The sequence below is a fragment of the Parasteatoda tepidariorum genome, chromosome 5, assembly GCF_982258835.1.
Source record: "Parasteatoda tepidariorum strain Cologne lab strain chromosome 5, Ptep-v5.0, whole genome shotgun sequence".
Classification (NCBI taxonomy): domain Eukaryota; kingdom Metazoa; phylum Arthropoda; class Arachnida; order Araneae; family Theridiidae; genus Parasteatoda; species Parasteatoda tepidariorum.
This window is the reverse complement of record NC_141759.1, coordinates 8,129,948-8,151,059: the sequence shown is the minus strand read 5'-3', so window position 1 is coordinate 8,151,059 and position 21,112 is coordinate 8,129,948. Positions and strand designations below refer to the sequence as shown.

The 21,112-nt window shown below is 29.9% G+C and overlaps 1 protein-coding gene across 3 annotated transcripts in view; it reads right to left on the bottom strand.

Annotated features, from left to right (window-relative positions):
* The window catches only part of LOC122271730 (uncharacterized), a 97,286-nt gene that overhangs the window by 64,743 nt on the left and 11,431 nt on the right, over positions 1-21,112 (bottom strand). For all 3 annotated transcript variants that reach the window (XM_087163384.1, XM_087163386.1, XM_087163385.1), the window contains exon 2: positions 1,114-1,182. In XM_087163384.1, the coding sequence (XP_087019510.1) occupies positions 1,114-1,182 (69 nt within the window). The remainder of the gene's footprint in view (positions 1-1,113; positions 1,183-21,112) is intronic.

The window sequence follows — 21,112 nt, the reverse complement described above, 5'->3', positions numbered from 1 at the left end:
TATATATATATATATATATATATATATATATATATACGTTGTTTTGCCATATGAATTATTGCTAGAGTATGGAAATATATCTTATTTATTGTAAATGCGTGCGTATGTGATATATGGGTGGAGGAGGCATGGAGCACTGTGAACGATGATGGAATGTGAAAATAACAACGCACAAAATAAAAATTTGTTTAATTTATTGTATTTTTTTTTATAAATTATATATACGATGAATTCTGAAAATATTAGTCAACAATATTAATCTCTTAGTGCAATGTAGTGTACAATATTTTTTGTCATTCCATCTTTAGCTAACACAAATAAACTGGAGGGTTTGTCCACTCGAGAGCATGGAACGGATAATTGTTCGTGTGAAAAACATGGTGTGCTCAAATCAAAGCCACAAACAAACATTGTTTGGCCTTGAAATTTATCAATAGTCATAGCAAATGCCTATCTAATGGGGAACTGAATGCGTTTAAATTGAATTGGCACATCTGTGGGCATAATAGGTATTCGTGGAAGTAATATATTTTAAAATAATTCAAATTAATGACTTCGATAACGTTGTTCATTAATTATTCAATGACTAATCGTGTGCCGTTGCATAGTCGTGGTGTGTTCGAATTACAAATCAAAATAACCGGAGATCCAACTTTCCCCTGGCGGGGACAGTTTATCAAGAGCTAATTGACCAGCTATCGACCAGGGTTAAAAAATATAAAATGATATTAAGAAGTAGGGGTTGTTGGTAGAGGGTTAAAAATTAAGGACTGAATGTATTTTTTAATGCCACACCATAAAAAAGTAACAAAATTTTTTTCTTCCAAAAATGAAAAAAAAGGTATATAGTAATAAACCTATTTTCAAAGTAAATATTAATAAACCTATTTTCAGACCTACTGAATATACATATAAAATTTCATCAAAATCGGTCAAGCCGTTTCGGAGGAGTTGAAACACTAAAACTGTGACAAGAGATTTTTATATATAAGATGTACATGTGACTATCGCTACTGTTTCGAAAAAAAAAATACAAATAAGGATCAAATATAGTTATATTCTATTACTTGAATTGTGAACAATTTTATTTTTTAATTTATTAAGTCCTTTTACCTGTACTAGAATTAGATTCTTTCCAATCTGTGGTTTCTGAGCTATTCGTTGAATATTGTCGCTCTGTTTCTGCAAAATAATAAATTTTATCATCGTAGAAGTACATGCGACTATCATTACTGATTCGAAAAAAAAAGAAAACACAAAAAAGAATCATGAATAGTTATATTCTATTTCTTGAATTATGAACAATTTTATTTCTTATTTTCTTATGTCCTTTTACCTGTACTAGATGTAGATTCTTTCCAATCTGTGGTTTCTGAACTATCGGTTGCAAAATAATAATTTTATCACCATAAAAGTACACATGAGTTTAAAAAATACTATACTATATATATAAATTCTTTCCTATTTGTTGTTTCAATATTATCGGCGGAATATAATAACTTAGCTCCTAAGATATTATAATTTCCTTTAAAAATCAAAATACTAATCAAGTTTAGCATAAAACAGAAGAAAAGAAATACACCAACTACAATCATTATTCGTATAAAACTGCAATTATTAAAATGTTGAACAATTGTCCTTTTTAGTTTCAACATTCTTTTAGTTGTTAATTCTAAACAATCAATGTTATCAGAACTAACGGAAATATATTGTTTTGCAAGGGTCTGGCAAGATATTATGTCTTATTACTGTAAAAATGCAGATCACAGTAAAAACTGAGCAGAGAAAAAAAATTACACCAAAAAGAGTCAATATGAATATAGAAATACAATTGCAAGTACAGGGTGTTTCATATTGAATGGGACAAAAAGAATAGCGCAGTGTGACTGCCGTAATGGATTTATTCAGCCGAAACAAATTTATTCTGCAACTACAATTATACAAGTTTTATTTGACAACAAGGAAAATACATCGAATGACGAACTCGTAGCTAGAGGCACTGCTAAACAAAATGTTGTCCATGCAGGAGAAAGCGTACTGCGTTTTTGAATATGCTAAAACCTCCTCGGTAACTGTTATGCAAAGATATTTTCGCACGAAATTTCGTAAAGAACCACCGCATCGGCATAACATAAGCAAGTGGGTGAAGCAGTTCCGGGATGCGAATTGACAAAACATACCGTAGATTATAAACTAGGCGATTGCACGTGGAATTGGCGATGGATTACGCGTAAATGTGGTGGGAGAACGAAATTACATTAACCTAAACAGTGAAATTTGATATTTTTTTTCTCCTCCTGGACTAGCCATGATGAATAAAAATAACTCATTAATTCATTTTAGTAGAGAATTAAAAAAGAAAATAACCTTTTTATTCTTAGGATCACGTTACAAATAAACTGTATTTATATTTTATTAAGCGCAATAATTTATATTTTATAAAACGATCTAGTTTTTTAATACAACAGATTTAATTTTTTAATTTTTTTTACAAGAATTGTGTTTGTGAAGAAATAAAAATAATTTATTAATGAACCAATCACAAAAAATAACGTAACATTTAATACCATGTTTTATTGGAACGCTATTTTGAAGAATTAATTCTATTTAACTTTTATTGTAAGAAAACATAACCTGTTTTAATTTAGTGATTTTCTCTGTTAAATTTAATCTTGATAAAAGAATAATGTAAACTTTTTTCTGAACATTTTTTTTAGAAATTAACAAAGACATATTATTTATTAGAAAAAAAAATTGGAGTATTCAAAAATGTTATCACGCTTTAAAGTAAAAATTTCTTGCAAATGAAAAAATCTCGATATTTTTGAAATTTTAAAGTAATCGGAAATTCGCTAGTGAAAAAAGAAATATGTGAAATAATTTCAAGAAGGGAAAAATGTACAAATGAAGGGATTTTCCTTCAATGACCTATATCGCGTTTGTTTTATTACTAGAAGCATTTATTATAAAAAAATATTTATTAAATAACTTTTTTTTCAATGGGATGAGATCTTAAACTTCGTGAAAAATTAATTCAATTCCTTAATATATATAAAAGTCCGTAAATACTTCATTTATTATGGAGGTCATAGATACCTTGATACTCTTTCAGTATAAGAATAATGAATGCAATTAATAGAAAATGCACAATTTTAAAAATATATTTTATTTACATATATTGTGTACAGGTTATTCTGCAACGATCATACGTAGCATAAATTTATAGATTCCTAAATACTGTTATATGAATTAGGTAATTAAAAACATAATTAAAAAAATAACAGAATTAAAAAATTTTCAACCTTTATTAAAAACTTCCTGTTGTCAAGTATTAATAATAATTATAATTTTTAACAACTTTTTTAAACAAAAATTTTTAAATTTTCAAACTTAATACTATCCTTCATATGAGAATATCCAAAAATTTGTAAAAGAAAAACTATATTTTAAAATTGAGCCATTGGCAACAACAGAGGTCAGATGTATATGCTGAGTTTAAATAAATTATATATTATAGAACTCACATTTAGGACTTAGATCAATTTATTATCAGTTCTTAAGAGTGTTTTTTAATAAATAAATGTAGTGATTGTTTGATTTATAATTGTAAGTCCTGAGTGTTTAATGTTAAGTTATGTTTCCTTTGAAATAATTTTTGAACTATGCAAAGCAGGGCGACATTCATTTCAACTTAAAATATATCAACTTAACTTTCAATAACTATAGATAAATAAAAAACAAAAATTAGATAAAAACTTTAAATGAAATACTTTTAGAAAAATACCTTCTAAATAAGATTTAAATAAAACGCAATCACTTCGCCTGAGTGATTTTGTAAAGAATTCCAAATTTTTTAATTTCACAAGTTAGGTGAAAAGTAAATATCTTACAATAGTGGTAGGGAATTAAGGAAATTCTAAATTAAATGAACGTTAAAACATTGAGTGCAAAAATTTTTCTATTCACTTAAAAGTTCACTGGAAAGTTCCCAAGATATGGCGAAATGCGCAAAAAGTAAAGTTAACACTAAGGGGTCCTAACATTGCATTGCTTTCCTGACCAAACTATTGGGATAATATTTCCAGATTGCGGCAACCCCTATATACTGGGAATCAAAAATCCGAATACGCAGGAAAAAAAATTCTCAAAGTAGGCTCGTTTTAGTGTCTGATTTCCGAACTTTAAATATTTTGTCTGCTATAATTATGCGGCATATTTGAACTCACCCTCTCGATCCATTAAGATTGAGTCCTAGAACGTAAACATCTGATCATTAGATCAAAAGTTAGTTTTTAGATTTTTGTTTACTGCTCACTGTACACTAAAACGTGATTTTTTTTCTTTTGAAATTTCGATTTTAATGCCATTACTTCGATCTCCTTCGGGTTGTGCTTACTTTATAAATTTAATCTCAACTGTATTTTTCTCTTCACTTTTAAACTGTAAAAACTTTTTCTCCATTTGTAAATTATGAAAAAAATTATTAATCTGATTGCGTAAACAGTTAATTCATTTAAATTGGACATTCTCAATTAATTCCTTTCAATAGTCATTTATATTATTAATAATTATTATTTACACAAAATTATAATGAGGGAAAGTTTGATTAGAAATTTAAAACTTTTTGCTGCTATAATTAGGGAATTTATATCGACAAAATTCAAGTAATTTTTTTTTTCCGGAGCAAAATGCATTTTTATTTAAAAGGGAACAATACTGACTTAATATTTATACGATTAAGGACTCTCTAATCGCTAACACCGATGACAGGACAAATTTTCAATTTTTTCTTTTCCACAAAAAGTTTAGAACTTAAATTGTTGTTCTTTCATTATAAAGCAATCGCAAATTATTCTCGTATCATGTAAAACTTTATAACGAAGTTACTTATCTACCGCTTTGCAGTTATAAAATGAAATAATTATTAAATTATACTTGCATTTTAAAATGTAATACTCAATTGTTCAATGCATTTTACGATTATTATTATAAAACTGCGTATAATGAACATTTCAATTAAAATAATTAGTACAAAATAGTTGGTAAAAATTCTCTTAAGCATTTATAAATATTTTACATTTATAAATTTCAGCTTTTCGCATTATTGCTAAATAATCTCTACGTCGAAAAATATTTAAAGAATTTCATAATAACAGAAAATTAAATAAAATTTAAAAAAAAATTTAAATGGTTATCGAGCAGAACCATTAAGTTTTATAATGAATATAATCTATTAATGAATATAGAATTGGAAACTAAATCTCTGATAAACAATAAAAATTTTTTTAATCTTTTATGTAAACAAACTTTATTATAATAATCATTTCATTATTAAGGATTAAAGGTTATTGTGAAATTATTAATTCTAATTAGTGGATAAGTAGGAAAAGAATTTCACTACTCGAAATACATTTAAGGAAAGTTATGAAATTACAGAATATGTAATAATGTGTAATTTGCCCATGTAACATTCTCCGAAGGTGAGCGTTTTCTGCGCTTTATCAAACAGTTGGGTTTTTGGTCCATTTTTCTTTGCTGAAAAATCGATTAATGGGGACATTTACCAAGACATGCTCTCTGAGTGGTTGCTCCCCCAGCTGGAGGAAGCTGTTCCTGATTTAATTTTGCAGCAATATGGTGCTCCCCCACATTGGAATAACAACGTACGTAAGTTCCTGAACGAACGTCTACCCCATCGTTGGATTGGCCGTGCTAGGCCACAGGATTTGACATGTCTTCATTGGCCGCCGAGATCACCAGATCTAATGCCCTGTGATTATTTCTCTGGTGCTTCGTTAAAGACAAGGTGTTTGTGCCTCCACTTCCTCAGGACTTAGAGGAACTGAAGCAGCGGATAACTGCAGTGTTTAACTCCATCACAGGGGATATGCTATCCCGAGTGTGGCAGGAGCTTCATTACCGTGTAGACATTTATCGTGTCTACGAAGGGGCACATATTGAGCACCTGTAGAAACTTGAATAAATGTAGTTTCGAGGTAAATTTGAATTTTCTAAATATATTAATTATAACGTTTACAATCATGTTTTCTTTTTCTCCAATTCAATATGAAACACCCTGTATTGTAAACAATATGAGATTTTAAATTTAAAATAGTTGTGACCTGAACTAGATGCTAATTTTATCCAATTTTTGTTTTCAAAACTCTCGGTGGAATAGCGTGGCCCAGTTTCTGCTAGATTATAAATTTTGTTACTATGAAAATATAAATCACGGAAAGCACTGAGCTAAAGAAAACAATTACACAAATTAAGATCAGTATGAATCAAAAAATGCGATTATTGAAATTATTAATGGTATTTGTTTTTATTTTTAGAAAGCTTTCTTGCGCAATATGCAGATTCTTTCCAATCAAAGACTTTAATTATATAGGTGAAATATAGTCGCATGGTTACTTCAGAACTACATATTTTATTTTTATAAAAAACATACTTCAAGCTTGAAGTAAACAGAATACAACAAATACGCCAGCATTAACTATAATGTATTTAGAAACATACAACTAATTCAGTCTAATTAGTAAGATTATTTGAGATAACTCCACAATCTCCGTATTAAATGTTATATTTTCTGAATCTTCGTAAAAAGTGACATTCATTATAAGCCGATGAATATATATTTTTTTATAATTCCTTTTGCATCAAGAGTATTGCGGCATAGGGAAATGAGAAATCACATTATCGAGAAGTCATTAACTAGAAAAGCAGAAATAAAATCACGAAAACCTGTTTGTTTGCCTAATGAGGCATTCAAAAGCTCAAGAAAGGAAATTTTTTCAAGCATAACTTGTTCACACAATAAAACCAACAACAGGCTGTACTAAACCTTTAGATGAGTTTTGCATGATTTCTAGAAGTGTTTAGTGCCTTCTTTTGGCATGAAAGTGGTCTCGTAGCAGAAAATTATGACATATTCAGCACTTTTTATATATTGGTACTCTCTAATCGTTGATATTATGGCGAAATATTTTTTTTTCCAACGGTCGTGAGTTAAAGCAGAAACAAATAGAATTTATATAAATCTTTTATCGATTTTAAGATCGTCCCCGTACGTATATTTGACCAATTATGTATCTTTTTAATTATTCAAATGCAGTGTTGGACCAAATCCTTTTCATTTTAATTCATAAATAAATAACCTTTATAATGCATTAAAAGTATCTTCTGAAACTACAGAAATTCCGTGGTATTTGGAGGGTATGTCTATGGGTCACATACTGTGATACAGTTACAAAGCATAAATTCCATTAGTGGTAAAATACACTACAAGTTTAGTTTTCATAAAATTAAAAATATCTACTTTAATACTATAATATAATAGTTATTTTTTCAAAGCGATTGTTGATAGAACCAAAATAAATATGCAATGACCATTATAAGATTGTCACCATATTTAATATTTTTCAAAAAAAGTAACATTTTTTAAAGTGGTTTTAACTTGTATTTTGTGTTGATTTTGACAAATCTTTGTTTGAAGTAGAATCAGTTGTATATTGGGGTGATTTTGTTACGTGTGTTACTTCTACACGACATATTTCAACTTTAACACTCTTTATAATAAACTTATTAGATATTTTTTTCTTAATTTGTTGTTAAATCTACAAGTGTTTTAAGTTTGCAAAAAGAAGATAAAAGGTAAAAATTAATTTGATGAAGATAAAAAAAAATTCTGAAATTTTTTTACGTGTGTTATCCTTTATGATGCGTTATCCTTTATGTGTATCCTTTAAGATAAAATATTTGAAATTTTGAATATATTCCTTTAATTATGTGAAGTATAAATGTGTAAAATTACGAAAATTTTTTATAGAGAGATACGATATCAGAGCTGTGTTTAGTGATTTTTTAAATTTTTTTCCAACAGTAAAAACTTTTTTATTTGGTGAAATTGGGGGGCTACGTGTGTTAGCTGAATGTTATGTGTGTTAACCTCTGTGAATATTTCAACTGAAAAGTCGTAAATGTTACACTAAAACATTTATTTACTTTAAATTAACAGAAAAAAAACAATTTAATTTAAAATATGAAAGGGTTAAGGGTTTGGAAAGAAAGTTGTACCCCTTCTTTATTCAGGAGTAGAGAGTAGAACATAGCAAATTGTTTGTACATCCATTTCCTCAAAATCATTTCTGTCAGAAAACATAAAATATGCATTTTTCCAATAATTTTCTGCATATATTGTATTTCAAGTTTACAAGCATGTGCATTTGCGTCAATAAAGTGCTCAAGATAGAGCACATCTCATTTTAATTTCAGGTATAGGAGCTCTACTGATAACAACGTATCAGGAAGGGACAGAAACTGACTATTCGTGTGCCACAATCTGTGCATCTACGCATGTTATTCGAGTATCTAGATCAGGGGTTGCCAAACTTTTTTGATCATCGACCCCTGTATAATTTTTCGAAATCTCCATCGATCCCTACAAACGTAATTTTCTGTTAATTAAAATAAAACTCTATTAGATACTGTGTTTGTACATTTATTTTATGATTTTAAACATTTATTAAAGTAATAGTGCATTGTGTAACAATAGTTTTATGAAAAATATATTAATATTGAAATTTACAAAAATTGGTCTATTTTGTAATTTTCGTAAAAAAATACAAAGTGTGCTATAGTTTTGTCGCAGGCTGTACTAATCCATATTATTAAAGCTTACCTTCTTTTTTGTGCATTGATAATTAAAATTGATATCTAAACCAAACGAATGGTTTTATCGAAACAATAACTAATCATCCAAAACTATAAAAGTTTTAATAATGACACTGCAAATATTCAACACAATTTGCAAAGATAGCTGAAACTGCGTATGATATTTGCATTTGTAACGTCAATGCTCGTCACACGTGACATTTGGACAAGCGCACATATGCATATGACTTATAAACTGCGCTGAGTTCGTGCCACTGCGCGGTGGAACGTAAATACTTGTTTCACCCCAATAAATATACGTTTATTAATTTATGTTTTATAAAGAAACTGATATTGAGTCAATTATAAAAAAAAATTCACAAATTTTACGTACTTAATTAGGTATGTGTGATTTGCGTATTGAGAACTGTTTTTTTTTAAACCCACAATCGACCCTTCCGATTCGGATCGACCTCCATTCGCCCCCCTGTCTCAGATCGACCTCCGCTTTCGTTAAATAGACCCCTGGGGGTCTATATAGACCACTTTGGCGACCTCTGATCTAGAGATACTTGTGCATAGATTTTATGCTTTGTATTACCGTTGAATTGAATTGATCTTTTCAATTAGAATCTTTATTTAATTTTGGCTAATAAGTAATAATGTTTTATTAGGAATGAGTTGATTGGTTATCTTTGCAACAATACTGTTTAATAAACCAAATTATTTTGTATAACAACACTAACACTACTGTTAAATTGATTTTGCCCTTTGCTTCGCTCGAAAGATTTTGTACTACACATCTATCCCATACAAGGCGCTTCTTCCATGTGATATGGTAAAATATTACCAAATGAATTTCTTTTTTATAGTTTGATTGACAAAGGATTAAATAATTCAACCATATATTTATTTTTAAATTCTTAACTTGGCTTATCACTATAGAAGGTTTCCGTTAGTTCATCTGCTGAAGTGGAATCATTTTGAAACAGTCTTAAAATAAAAGTGCAGGCATTGTTTTACCTTTGTTATTTGTATCGGAGAATATTGTAAATGAAAAACAAGAATTGTCTAAGAAAACAGCTGCTGTGAATAACGGAACAGAGGCTAGATAGCATAATGCTGATTGAAATTCGTTTAGATACTCAAAAGAATATGCCACTGCAAAGTCAACTTGAACTACCGTGATTTTATTGCTAGATATGTTCTTTTGGAAAGTATCACCTCCGATTCTTTTAACTCTTACGTATTATTGAAAGTTTGTCCAATTTTCAAGAGTAATTTCAAAACATTCTTCTTTTACATTTGCCATCTTATATTTTTTGAATATGAGCTATTGTCATCTTTTTCCCATTGTTACCAAACTACAATAAAAGATAGTTAGAAACCTATAACAAACAATGAGAAATTTTTGTAAGTATCACAAGCACCCTTCCAACAACTAGATCCAAGATTTCTTTCACTTGATTTACATAAATACTTTTATCATCACCATGCAATTGTCATAAACATCTCACTTCTGAAGAAAATTAATTTATTAATAATTAAGTTCCTCTGAAGTACTTAGTGGGGAGCCTTTTACATCATTATCAATCTGTTTAGAAAGTTCAAGTTTAACTTTCTTCATTCTCTTGCCTTTGAAGTGCAGAATCCGATGCTCTTTTCTTTTTTTTTTCTTTATCTTCTTATTCTTGTGACTCCAGATAAGGGCACTATTTTATACTTATCCATTTTACAATAATTTAGCAAATACAGTCGAAATATTCTACTTAAACATAAAACAAATAGAAGTTTAGGAAAACAATTTTCAAAATTATCGTCTTATTACGCTGTTTTTTTATTAATGCTTATACCGACCTGATTTTACAAAAAGCCTCATACTTACAATTCCTTATTTGTGGCATTGAAGTTGGACGGCGGTTATAAAAAATGTACGAACATGATTTAAATTTTTTATTGAAACTAAATAAATAAATAACTAAAGTAGTATGTACCTCTAACACACATAACAGTGACACGCGTAACTTTTTGTTACGCGTGTTACCTTGAATAAAATTAATTTTTAAATTTTAACTATTAGCAGTTTTAATTCGAGAATTTTTTCCGTTGAGTATCATACCTTCTTACTTTATAAAACATTTTTTTTTTAAATTTTCTATCTTACTAAAGTTTTTACAGATAAAAATGCAAAATTATGTTACGTTTGTAACTGGGAAATAAGATTATTTTGATTAATCAACTTTTAATCACTCAAGAAAAAAATTAAGCCAATTTAAAAAAGTATGTAAAACAATGATAAAAGAATAAAATAGTTATATATATTACTAAAAACTATTTTATTGCTCTTTAATATTTTTAAAACTCCATTAGAATATAACATAACAAAGTAGAGAACTCCTGTTAAAATTCAGAGTGTTCCACCTTTCGTTAGAATTTAAATAAATACTAGTGGGCTGCGCCCCCTGCTCGCTAACGCTCGCCAACCCCCGAAAATTGCTACGCAATGTTATATGGTTTGCTCCGCAAACCAAGCTCGCTTCGCTCGCTACTAACTTAGGTACATTGCAAATGCACAAAATTCTAAGAATTCAAAACAATAATTCAAATCCATATAACAACTTTTTTTTCTAAAAAAAATTACATCTTTTTAGTAAGTACTGAGTCCTTAAAATAAATTTGAATTCAAATAAATGACATGTAATTCGTTAAATCTATTAGAAATGTGCTATAGTATGAAATCTTAAGATAAAATTTCTAAAACTGATATCTCTTTAAAAAAATTAAATTTTCGGCTATAATTAAGTCTATTAAAAATTTAAATAAGTGAATTGCAATGGAAAAACCTGCATAAACAAATAAATTCTAGTAAAACAAATAAATTCGCGATATAAATCAAAAATTGTCAAATAAATTCGTAATACATAAATTCGTGAAAAAAAAAAACGCTTTCGACAAAAAACCAAAATAGAGATCCATCGACAAAGACTTCTGCCTAGCTTATGCTCTCCCTGGTTATTTCAGTTTCCGTTTTTAAAAGCGCTATATGTTGAGCCATCTTAGCTAGATTTGGCATGTGACATTTTTAGCGGTAATCATTGGTCTATTTTCTAGCTTCACCATTCGGGGAGTTGTAATGAGGCTTTTTTTTATCGCCGTGTAAGAGAAATATATATATAGATTTTTTAATAATTCAAAAAAACATCTTAACTATAAAAAAGTGTACATCTTCTAGATTCAAAAATTCTGTCATTTTTGTTTTTACGATATTTTTGAATATTTAGTCACTCAGGACCACTTTTCGTGGAATCGCCCATTACAGGTCAAAATCTGTAAAGAAATTCTAACAAAATCTGTAAGGAAATGCTACTAAGATGGTGAACAAAATAATGGAAACGCTTTTATACCAATACATTACTTCCTATTTCTCAAGAAATACTTAAAGAATCATTTTATAACTTCAGAAATGTTTAGATCATGCAATTTCCCAGAAATAGCAATGCAATTGAAGCTTTTAGAGGTTTAAGGGACGGACAATATATTACAAACGGAAAATAATCTTTTCAAACACTCTATGCCAAAAACTGTAGCAATAAATTTGAAATTTGTGGCAGTTATTTTGGTAACTATATGCAATAATAGCACTAAGTTTCGTGAGCCTAGCTTAAGCCTATAGAGCTATGAACATTTTTATTAAAATAAAATCTAATATTGTGTCTTATGTTTTTTTGCTCTAACTTTAACAATATTCTGTAATATTAAACATAATTTTCTAAGCAATTTTAAAATACTATTAAAATTATTGCTTTAAAATTTGAAAAAAATTCGTATAAAACTGCGCAAGATATGAATATTTAAAATGATTCTTTTATAGTGCGCATGTCCGGGAAAAACTATTTTTTTTCTTAATTTTGAACAGAATCGTATTTGGCAACTAATGAAAAAAATATGATTAGATTATCTTAAAAATTTAAACAGTTTCAAGCAATTTTCTAAACAGTTTTCGTACTTTTTCAAAAGAGAGTTCAATACGATAAGCGGTTTTCTACAAACATTAATTTGTATTAAAATATAAAATTTAATAACACATGATAATACCAGAGCTTCGACCAGATGATAAATATTTCAAGTGGTAGTCTTACAATGTATGATTCTTGATTTATTAAACTTGATTTATAGAATTTTTACTCACTACTACTTCTAAATCATGCAGAGGGTTAAGTGATATGCCACTTTGTTATAGCTAAGCCCTGGAGCCTTCCCAACCGAGCGGTATCGCCCTCCAAACACTGTGCAAAGAGTGGAGGTAGTGAGTTTGAAACCCGTCGTTACCCTGAATGTATCTTCGTGCTATCTGTCCTTCGATTTGACAAAGGCTTAGAAGCCATGCAAATGTATATAATTCCAATAAACAAATACAGTTAAGTCGTGTTCATCTTTTTTTAAAAATTGGAAAATTAATCAAAAACTGCAAAACCTAGTTTGTAGTTCTCCACTGTATTTTAAAATAAATTTTTCTTTGAATCTGGAGCAGTTGACATCTATGTAAAACTAAAGTTTTTAGAATTTTTGAATTTTGCTAACAATTTTAAACATCACCACAAGAAAGCTGGAGCAAAGTACGTTTCAGTAAACTTTTGAAACATTTACATGCAAGGGCGCCGGCAAAATAATATAAAAGGGGGTGCAACCCTCTAACAAACTACCCTCCCCTCCCCCCGATAAAAAATTAAAATATTCTGCTATTACATTTTGTTTTGTTATTACATATACTTTCATCTGTTCATTTTTTCAAGATACATTTCTTCATTGTTAGCAAGATATTTAAAAAAAAGTACGAATTTCTTGTACTTTCAAATTTTGCCCAGAGGCGATCGCGCTGGAGCTGGCAGAGCTACTGACTTTGAAGCACAAATAACAACAAACAGTTTGTGCACGCTTAACATTGGCATTTATGGTGTTGATGAAGTTTTACAGTTGCGAGAAGTCAGCTTGTGTTATACACCTTTGTTAAACTGAATAACTAATAGAAAATATAATATTATTTACATTTTATTAAATGAAATTTAAAAATATAGCACAGATATCTGCCAAGTTTGTGAATGCTCAGTGTGCATAAGAAAAGAATCAAAGATGACTCAGAATTTATTGAAAAAGTGAAAAACAGATTTGGACAGCAAACAAGTCGATTACAATTCTAGTTTGATTAATCAATTTTTTAATTGTTATGTATCAATAATTACTTAATTATTTGTTTTTCCTTAAAAATATGTTTAATAAAAAAATTTTAAAACAAAATTCTTCCGTATCTCTTTAATTGTTTTAAAAAAAAGCCAGGGGGGTGCAAGTGCACCCCCTTGCACCCCGCTGTCGGCGCCCTTGTTTACATGTAGTGATGTGGAAAATAAAATTCGCAAGACAAAGTTCAATGCATCAAAATAAACTTAAATACTTGCAGAAGAAACTTTTCCATAGAACGTAAAAAGCTGGCAGTAAAATACTACATAAACATTGCTTTTTCACAAATCTCTTTACGTTTATCATTAAAAGTGGTGACGATAATGTAATACACAAATTATTAGTAAAATAGAGAAATTATTTAAAAGAATTGAGTTTCTCTAGCTAATTTGTATTGTAGGCGCATTTACCATTTCTGTAAATAAAGAAAACGTCCATATAAAATATGTCATTGGTTAGCACCTTAATTTCGTCCTGTCACTTAACAAAAATATTGCTTTTTTTTCAGATAACAAGCAAAGAAATTTACGAAGTTAGGTTATATTTGAGTTAACCTTAACTGTTATTTAAAATATTTGCGTGAAATTACGATTTACCATTTTTAATCTCACAGTACGGACCACTGTAAGGAAAAACACAAGCGCAGCTGATCTGGTTGTTGTTTACTACCTTACATGTACCACCATTTTTGCAATCATTGGGGTCACATTCAGCTGAAGAAAAACCAAAAGGATTAATGACGTTAAAAGATAATTATGTGTCAAAATTAATATTTTTTTTTTTAAATTTCCTAAAGAAATTATTTTTGGAACTTAAGCATATATATAGAGAGAGAGGATGAGAAAAGAACTCTATCCTTCATCCCCTCCACTGCCGCCACGATTCCAGCGTCACAACTTCCCCGCCTCCTCATCATCACCACAGCCCCGCTATAGCTCGTTCACCAGGAGTACGTGGTATACGACGATACTATTTCGCTATTTTTGGGAGAAGGTTGTGAGCAATCCTGAACAATGTTGCTATTTGGCGATCGTTTGGCAAAAATATTTATTTCGCAAACTTTATGTGAATTTTTTTAACAATAAATATTTCATAAATTTGATGATATTTTGCACCCTTTTTTTATGATATTTCTTTCTTTTGAGTGAATAGTTTGTCCTTTATGAGACATTTCGCTGGGAGAACAGCAGTTTTTAAATTTAAACTATATTTAATTAGCAAGTGTAACAAAAGGTATAATAACAGATGATAAAGCAAAGTAAGTGACTGAAAAAGAATTCACTTTTTGTGTTTGGCGCAAATTAAGGGTTGTCTCAATTTCAACAACGGAGATGTTTCTCTTCTACTTCCCGCGCTGAAATGAACTCTGCGTCCCAGGAGGTGGAGCCAAGTCTCAACTTCTGGTGAACGAACGATACATCGCCTCTCCTTTTTTTTTTTAACCCAGAGACTCACTCTTCGTTTTGTTGCTGAACAATCAACTGCAATAGCCCAGACGGGGCTTATGGTTGTGATAACAGGGCACACTGCCCTTATTTTTTGAACTGCATAGCCCAGACGGGGCTTATGTGTTCATAACCAGGGCTGACGGCCCATTTTCTTGTTCAAATCATCGCGGCAGACGGCCCACAATTTTCAGCTTGATATTTATAAAAATTTCAAATATCATCATATGTATAAATAAGTTGTTTTATCATTAAATATTTCTTTCATTGAAAAGAACTGTCGTTCCTCTCCAAAACACCACAAAATTAAGGGGGCTCTAACCGGGATCTTGCCGGAATTTTCCCGAATATATACTAGACGTTTTATGAACTGTGCTGATCAATTTTGATCATTTGTGTACTGTTCAAGCCTGTGTGGCCGATGCACATGAACTGTGAATTCGTGATCCAACGAAACTGTGATGACTTCATGAGACTTCTACAAAATCTGTGAGTAGAACATTTTATTTTTAAAATGGCTTATCATAGTAGAACTAGAAAAATAGACTTGATTCACTTACTTTCTGAACTTGAAGTAAATGCACCAGAAAATGCCAAAGTACCACAATTAATTGAGAATATTACAGAATCGGAAAATTATGATGAGAAACTAGTGAAAAATTTATTAACAACAATAACTTATGAAAGGGAGAATTCAGAAAAGTTAGAAAAAGAAGAACGTGAATATAATTTAAGGAAACTAGAATTAGAAAGTAAAATTGCAATTAATTTACCTAAAGCGGAAACAGCGAATACAGAAATGCTTATATCTCTTAATAAATACGAAGCCGGTTCAGATATTGCAATTTATTTGTAATTGTTTGAAAGACAAATAAGTAGAGCTAAAATACCAAAAGAAGATTGGGTTAATTTTTTAGTAGGATTACTTCCTCTTGATTTCCTCTTGATATAGCTAACTTAATAGCACGTGAACCCGATCAATTTTCTAATGATTTTGATTACATAAAGAAACTTTTATTAAACCGTTTTATGTTGACATCAGAACAACTAAAAAATAAATTTTGCAACACAAAAAAAGAAGCTACAACATCGTGGAGAGATTTAGGATTTAAAATTACCACTTATTTCGAAGAATATGTAAAAACTTTGGAAGCTAAATCCTTTGATGAACTTCAAAGTTTAATGATCGTTGACCAAATCAAGACCAAAATTCCGAACGAAATTAGAAACAATATGTTAGATGAATTACCGATGATAAAGGATGTTCAAGAATTGACATCTAAATTAGATAACTATAAAACTACGAGGTCCCATTTTAAAAAAGAAACGAGTAAATATGTGCGAGATTTCGTTCACAAACCAGATATAGTTAGGGATAATAAGAATTCATCACGTCAATACTTCCCCCAATAGTGATTCGAGAAATAATCCTAATTCACCCGTCATTCACGCTCTAACCCAGTGTTTCCCAACGTGGGGCCCACGCACCACTGGGGGGCAATTTGATTGTTAAGGGGGGCAAATTAAAAATGGACTCGACACGAGTTCAACCCTTTTGCTCTGGGCCATTTGAATGTAATACTAGATTTCGATGCCAAAATTGAAAGAAAAAAGCAAATTCTTAAAAAGTTGCAGCCAATTAATATTATAAATTCGTTTGACGAGACCAAAATATCAACTGGGTTTTTGGCGGCGTCAAGTTGACCTCCCTGCTGCAGACTCCGCGTGAACCCTCGGACGTTGTTTTGCATCTGAAAAATAGACGAAATGAGTGAAGATATTGAAAAACAACTTTTTGAAAAGCTGAAAACAGGAAAATTCTCAGTGCTAATGGATGAATCAACTTAGATAGATAGTGCTGCAGTATTGATAACTTATGTAAGATATATTGATAAAGATTGATAATATTGCAAATATTGATAAAGATATTGATGAACATTTTGCTGAAGAAAAGTTGCTCTGTAAAAGATTAGAAAGCACCACTACCTCCAAAGATATATATAATGAGCTAAAAAACTACTTAGATATCAATAATATGCCAATGAAAAATATAACTTGTTGCGCTGCAGATGGTGCTCCTAATATGATGGACAAAAAAAAATGGTGGCTTAAAATTGATGAAATATGAGAATCCAGAAATGATTCTTGTGCATTGTGTTATTCATAGGGAAAGCTTGGTAGCTAAAAACATCTCGCCTGTTCTAATTAAAGTACTACATTCAGTAATAAAGTGTATCAATGATATTAAAGCTAATGCCAAATGTGAGCGTCTCTTCAAGTTATTTTGTGAAGAACAAAATTCAGACCATGTGACTTTTACTTCACACTGAAGTAAGATGGCTCTCTAAAGGGTGCCGCTTGAAGAGATTTATGGAATTGTTTGATACTCTTAGTGGTTTTTTAAGCGACAAACTTGAAATGAAGTATCTGTTAACAGTCGATGGTAAAGCATTTGTGAGTTATTTAGCAGATATCTTTGAAAAACTAAATATTTTACATAAGCCACTTCAAGAAACAATTGAGTTATGTCAGAAATATATCTTCGAACAGTTTCCTTTGCTCCAAATATGTGAAGTAAATGATACCGCATTACTTGTTATTGTCGATCAACTGAAAATTGTATCGACTGATTAAAAAGAAAGATTTTCTGATTTAAAATAAATTAATTTTCCAACAAGGATGATACAGCCAATGTTAATGGATTTGTCTGATATATCAAATGTGCAGTATCAAAAAGAGCTCGCAGAAATGCAAAATGATGAGTCAGTTAAAACTTTATTTAATATAAAAGGAGTGATGGCACGGCTTTGAGAGGAAACAGAAATCAAGTACTCAAATTCAACCAAATGGGCAAGAAAACTATTGTTACCGCTTCCATCTTTATATTTAGCTGAATGTGGATTTAGTGCTGTAAATGATATACTGGTAAAAAAAAAAAGAAATCGTCTGGATATAACACAACGGGGAGACTTGAGACTGAAGCTAACCAAATTGGAACCTAACATAAAATCTCTGTGCAGCAAGCAGCAAGTGCAAGGATCTCACTAAATTAAAATATTAAATTATTGTAGAAATATTTTGATTAAAATTATTTCGCATTTGAATTTTAGTTTCTCATTATACGTTTTGAAAATTTACATACTGTGTTTCGTTAACAATTTCCTAGTGATTTTAAAAAGGCTTAGGTGGGGCATGGCACAAAAAAGGTTGGGAAACATTGCTCTAACCGTTCAAAGAAATGTTCAATTTTATGCTGATAATTCTAATCACTAGGAGGCTTCGCCCCCTGCTCGCTGGCCCTCGCCAACCCCCGGAACTGCTTTCGCAGTTCATTTCGAATTGCTTCGCAATCCAATGCTCGCTTTGCTCCCTCATTGGATACGTTCTTAACGTCTAGCTTTTGTATACTTTTTTGAATACTAAAGCTCCGAAAACTTTTCACTGTAGAAAATTCTACACCTGTACATTTCAATATTAATTTGAAATTGCAAGCAGTTCACATATTTTTCTTAATCACACTATTCTAAATTTCAGTTGTTGAGAAAAGTAACTGTAGTAAGTTTTGTTTTAAAGTCTTTCCCACCAGAGGGCTAAAGCCATGTGTTGTAAAACAATATGAAATAGTAGTCTGCCACTGAACGCCGGATGTATATCATCGGCTTTGATGACGATATTTTTGTATTTTTAATTCTCTGAGGGGCCCCACCCTACTAATATGGAATTTGTAAAATAAATGTATATATTTTTGATTGTTGATGAAAATCATCATTTTCTGTTTTCATCAGTGTTCAGAAGCAGAACAACTATAAGTTTTTCATTTTATCACAAAAACATAAAATGTATAAAAAACAAAGAAAAGAGTAAGAAAATGAGTATAGTCATAGAAAAAGTTAAAATTATAATATAGTATTTGTCAGTTAAAATAAAACTTTTTGTTTAAGTCATTGCTAACAATTCAAATTTCTCCGAGGCAATTCTAAAGTATAAATTAAGGTAGTATAGTTAAGTTGAAACGCAATGTTTTTAGTTTTGATGCCAACAATACAATTCAATTTTTCACAAAAACGATTTTTAAATTCAATGTCAACAATTCAAATTTTTCTGAGGCAACTCTTAACCTCGAAATATTATTTTTTTTATGTACACAATTCTAAATGTCAGTATTCAACAACAAAACAACTTAAAGTTCTCAAATTTAGCATTAAGTTGTAAAATGTAATGAAAGAGGGTCATAGCAATAATGAAAGTAGAAGTAAAGTTAGTATTGTAAAATTAAAACAATATTTTTAATCAATGAGCCAAATTCTTCAAGAAGCAGTTGTAGAAGTAGGTTGTTTATTTAAAACTATTTGTAGAATTTCTTTAGAAACTCAATTGTTAATTTGGGCATTTGGCGATACAGCACTTATAGAATTGAAGGATTTGTTACGTCAAGCACTCAGGTATTATAATTTTGATTTAGTTGCGCTTCTAAGTCATTTTGATTTATGTTGCTAAGTTAAGTTTCAAAAAATTCTATGGCTGGCAACAGCATTTATATTTTTTAAGTTGTTTATTTTTATTTCTGTAGTCCGTGGATCGAGATTCAGACAGAAAGTAAAGGTTTATTAACAAAAAGCAAACAAACACATACAAATTTAAAAAGAACGCCATCTGGCGGTATAAAAAGAAAAAGACTTCGTAGCTATCCTTCTCAGGGAATGACAACAATCTCCCCCTGCGAGAAGGATTTTACTTTTTAACACATATAACAATATACACATAAAAAATATTAATTCTCTTAACATAAATTTCAAATTAAACTTATTTTTTCCAAAGAAAAAATTAACTTCTCAAAAGTTACAGCTTTAGTTAAAAAATCAGAAATATTATCATTAGTATTCTTATAAACAGTTTTTAAAATTTTATCTTCAATCATATCTCTCACAAAATGAAATTTAAGGTTTACATGCCTGGTTTTGTTAGAAGATTTACCATTATTCAACCAGTCAATAGCTGCTTGGCTATCAGAAAACATAGTAACAGGAGCATCAATAAATTTTTTACAGTTCAGTTCATTTAATATATTTATTATCCAAGTAAGTTCTCGAGCTGTGTCAGCTGCAGCAAATAATTCAGCTTCACATGTTGAAAGTCCTACACATCTTTGTTTTCTACTTTTCCATGTTATAAGAGAATTACCTATCATAATTACACAACCTGAAAAAGATTTTCCTCCTTCTGCATTGCCCCAACTTGCATCCGCACTACAGCTTAAAAAACCAAATTCTTTACTATAAAACAAGATTCTATCTTTTGAACAGTTCAAATATTTCAAAACTCTCTTGGCCAAAACATAATGCCTTTTTTCAGGACGTTTATTAAATTGTGATAAATAACTAGTTACAAAAGCAATATCTGGTCGGGTTCTATTTGCTAAATATAAAAGTTCACCGACGATTTCCTGATAATCAGTTTGATCTACTAAATCATCAGTAGGATTAAAACATCTATCTTCACCTTTAGTTATGGGAGTATTTGTTTTCTTACAATTTTCCAAACCATATTTTTTCATTAAAGTTTCAATGTAATGAGTTTGAGATAAACCAATTCCGTTTTCTTTTTGTGAAATCTCAATGCCTAAAAATTTTGAATCGTTAGTTGTTTCTTTTAATTCAAATGTTTGATTAAGTTTTGAAATGATATCCTTGTATAATTTCGAATTATTAGAAAATATTGCCAAATCATCTACGTATACACAAATTGCGAAAAAATCATTATCATTAATTTTAGTAAATACG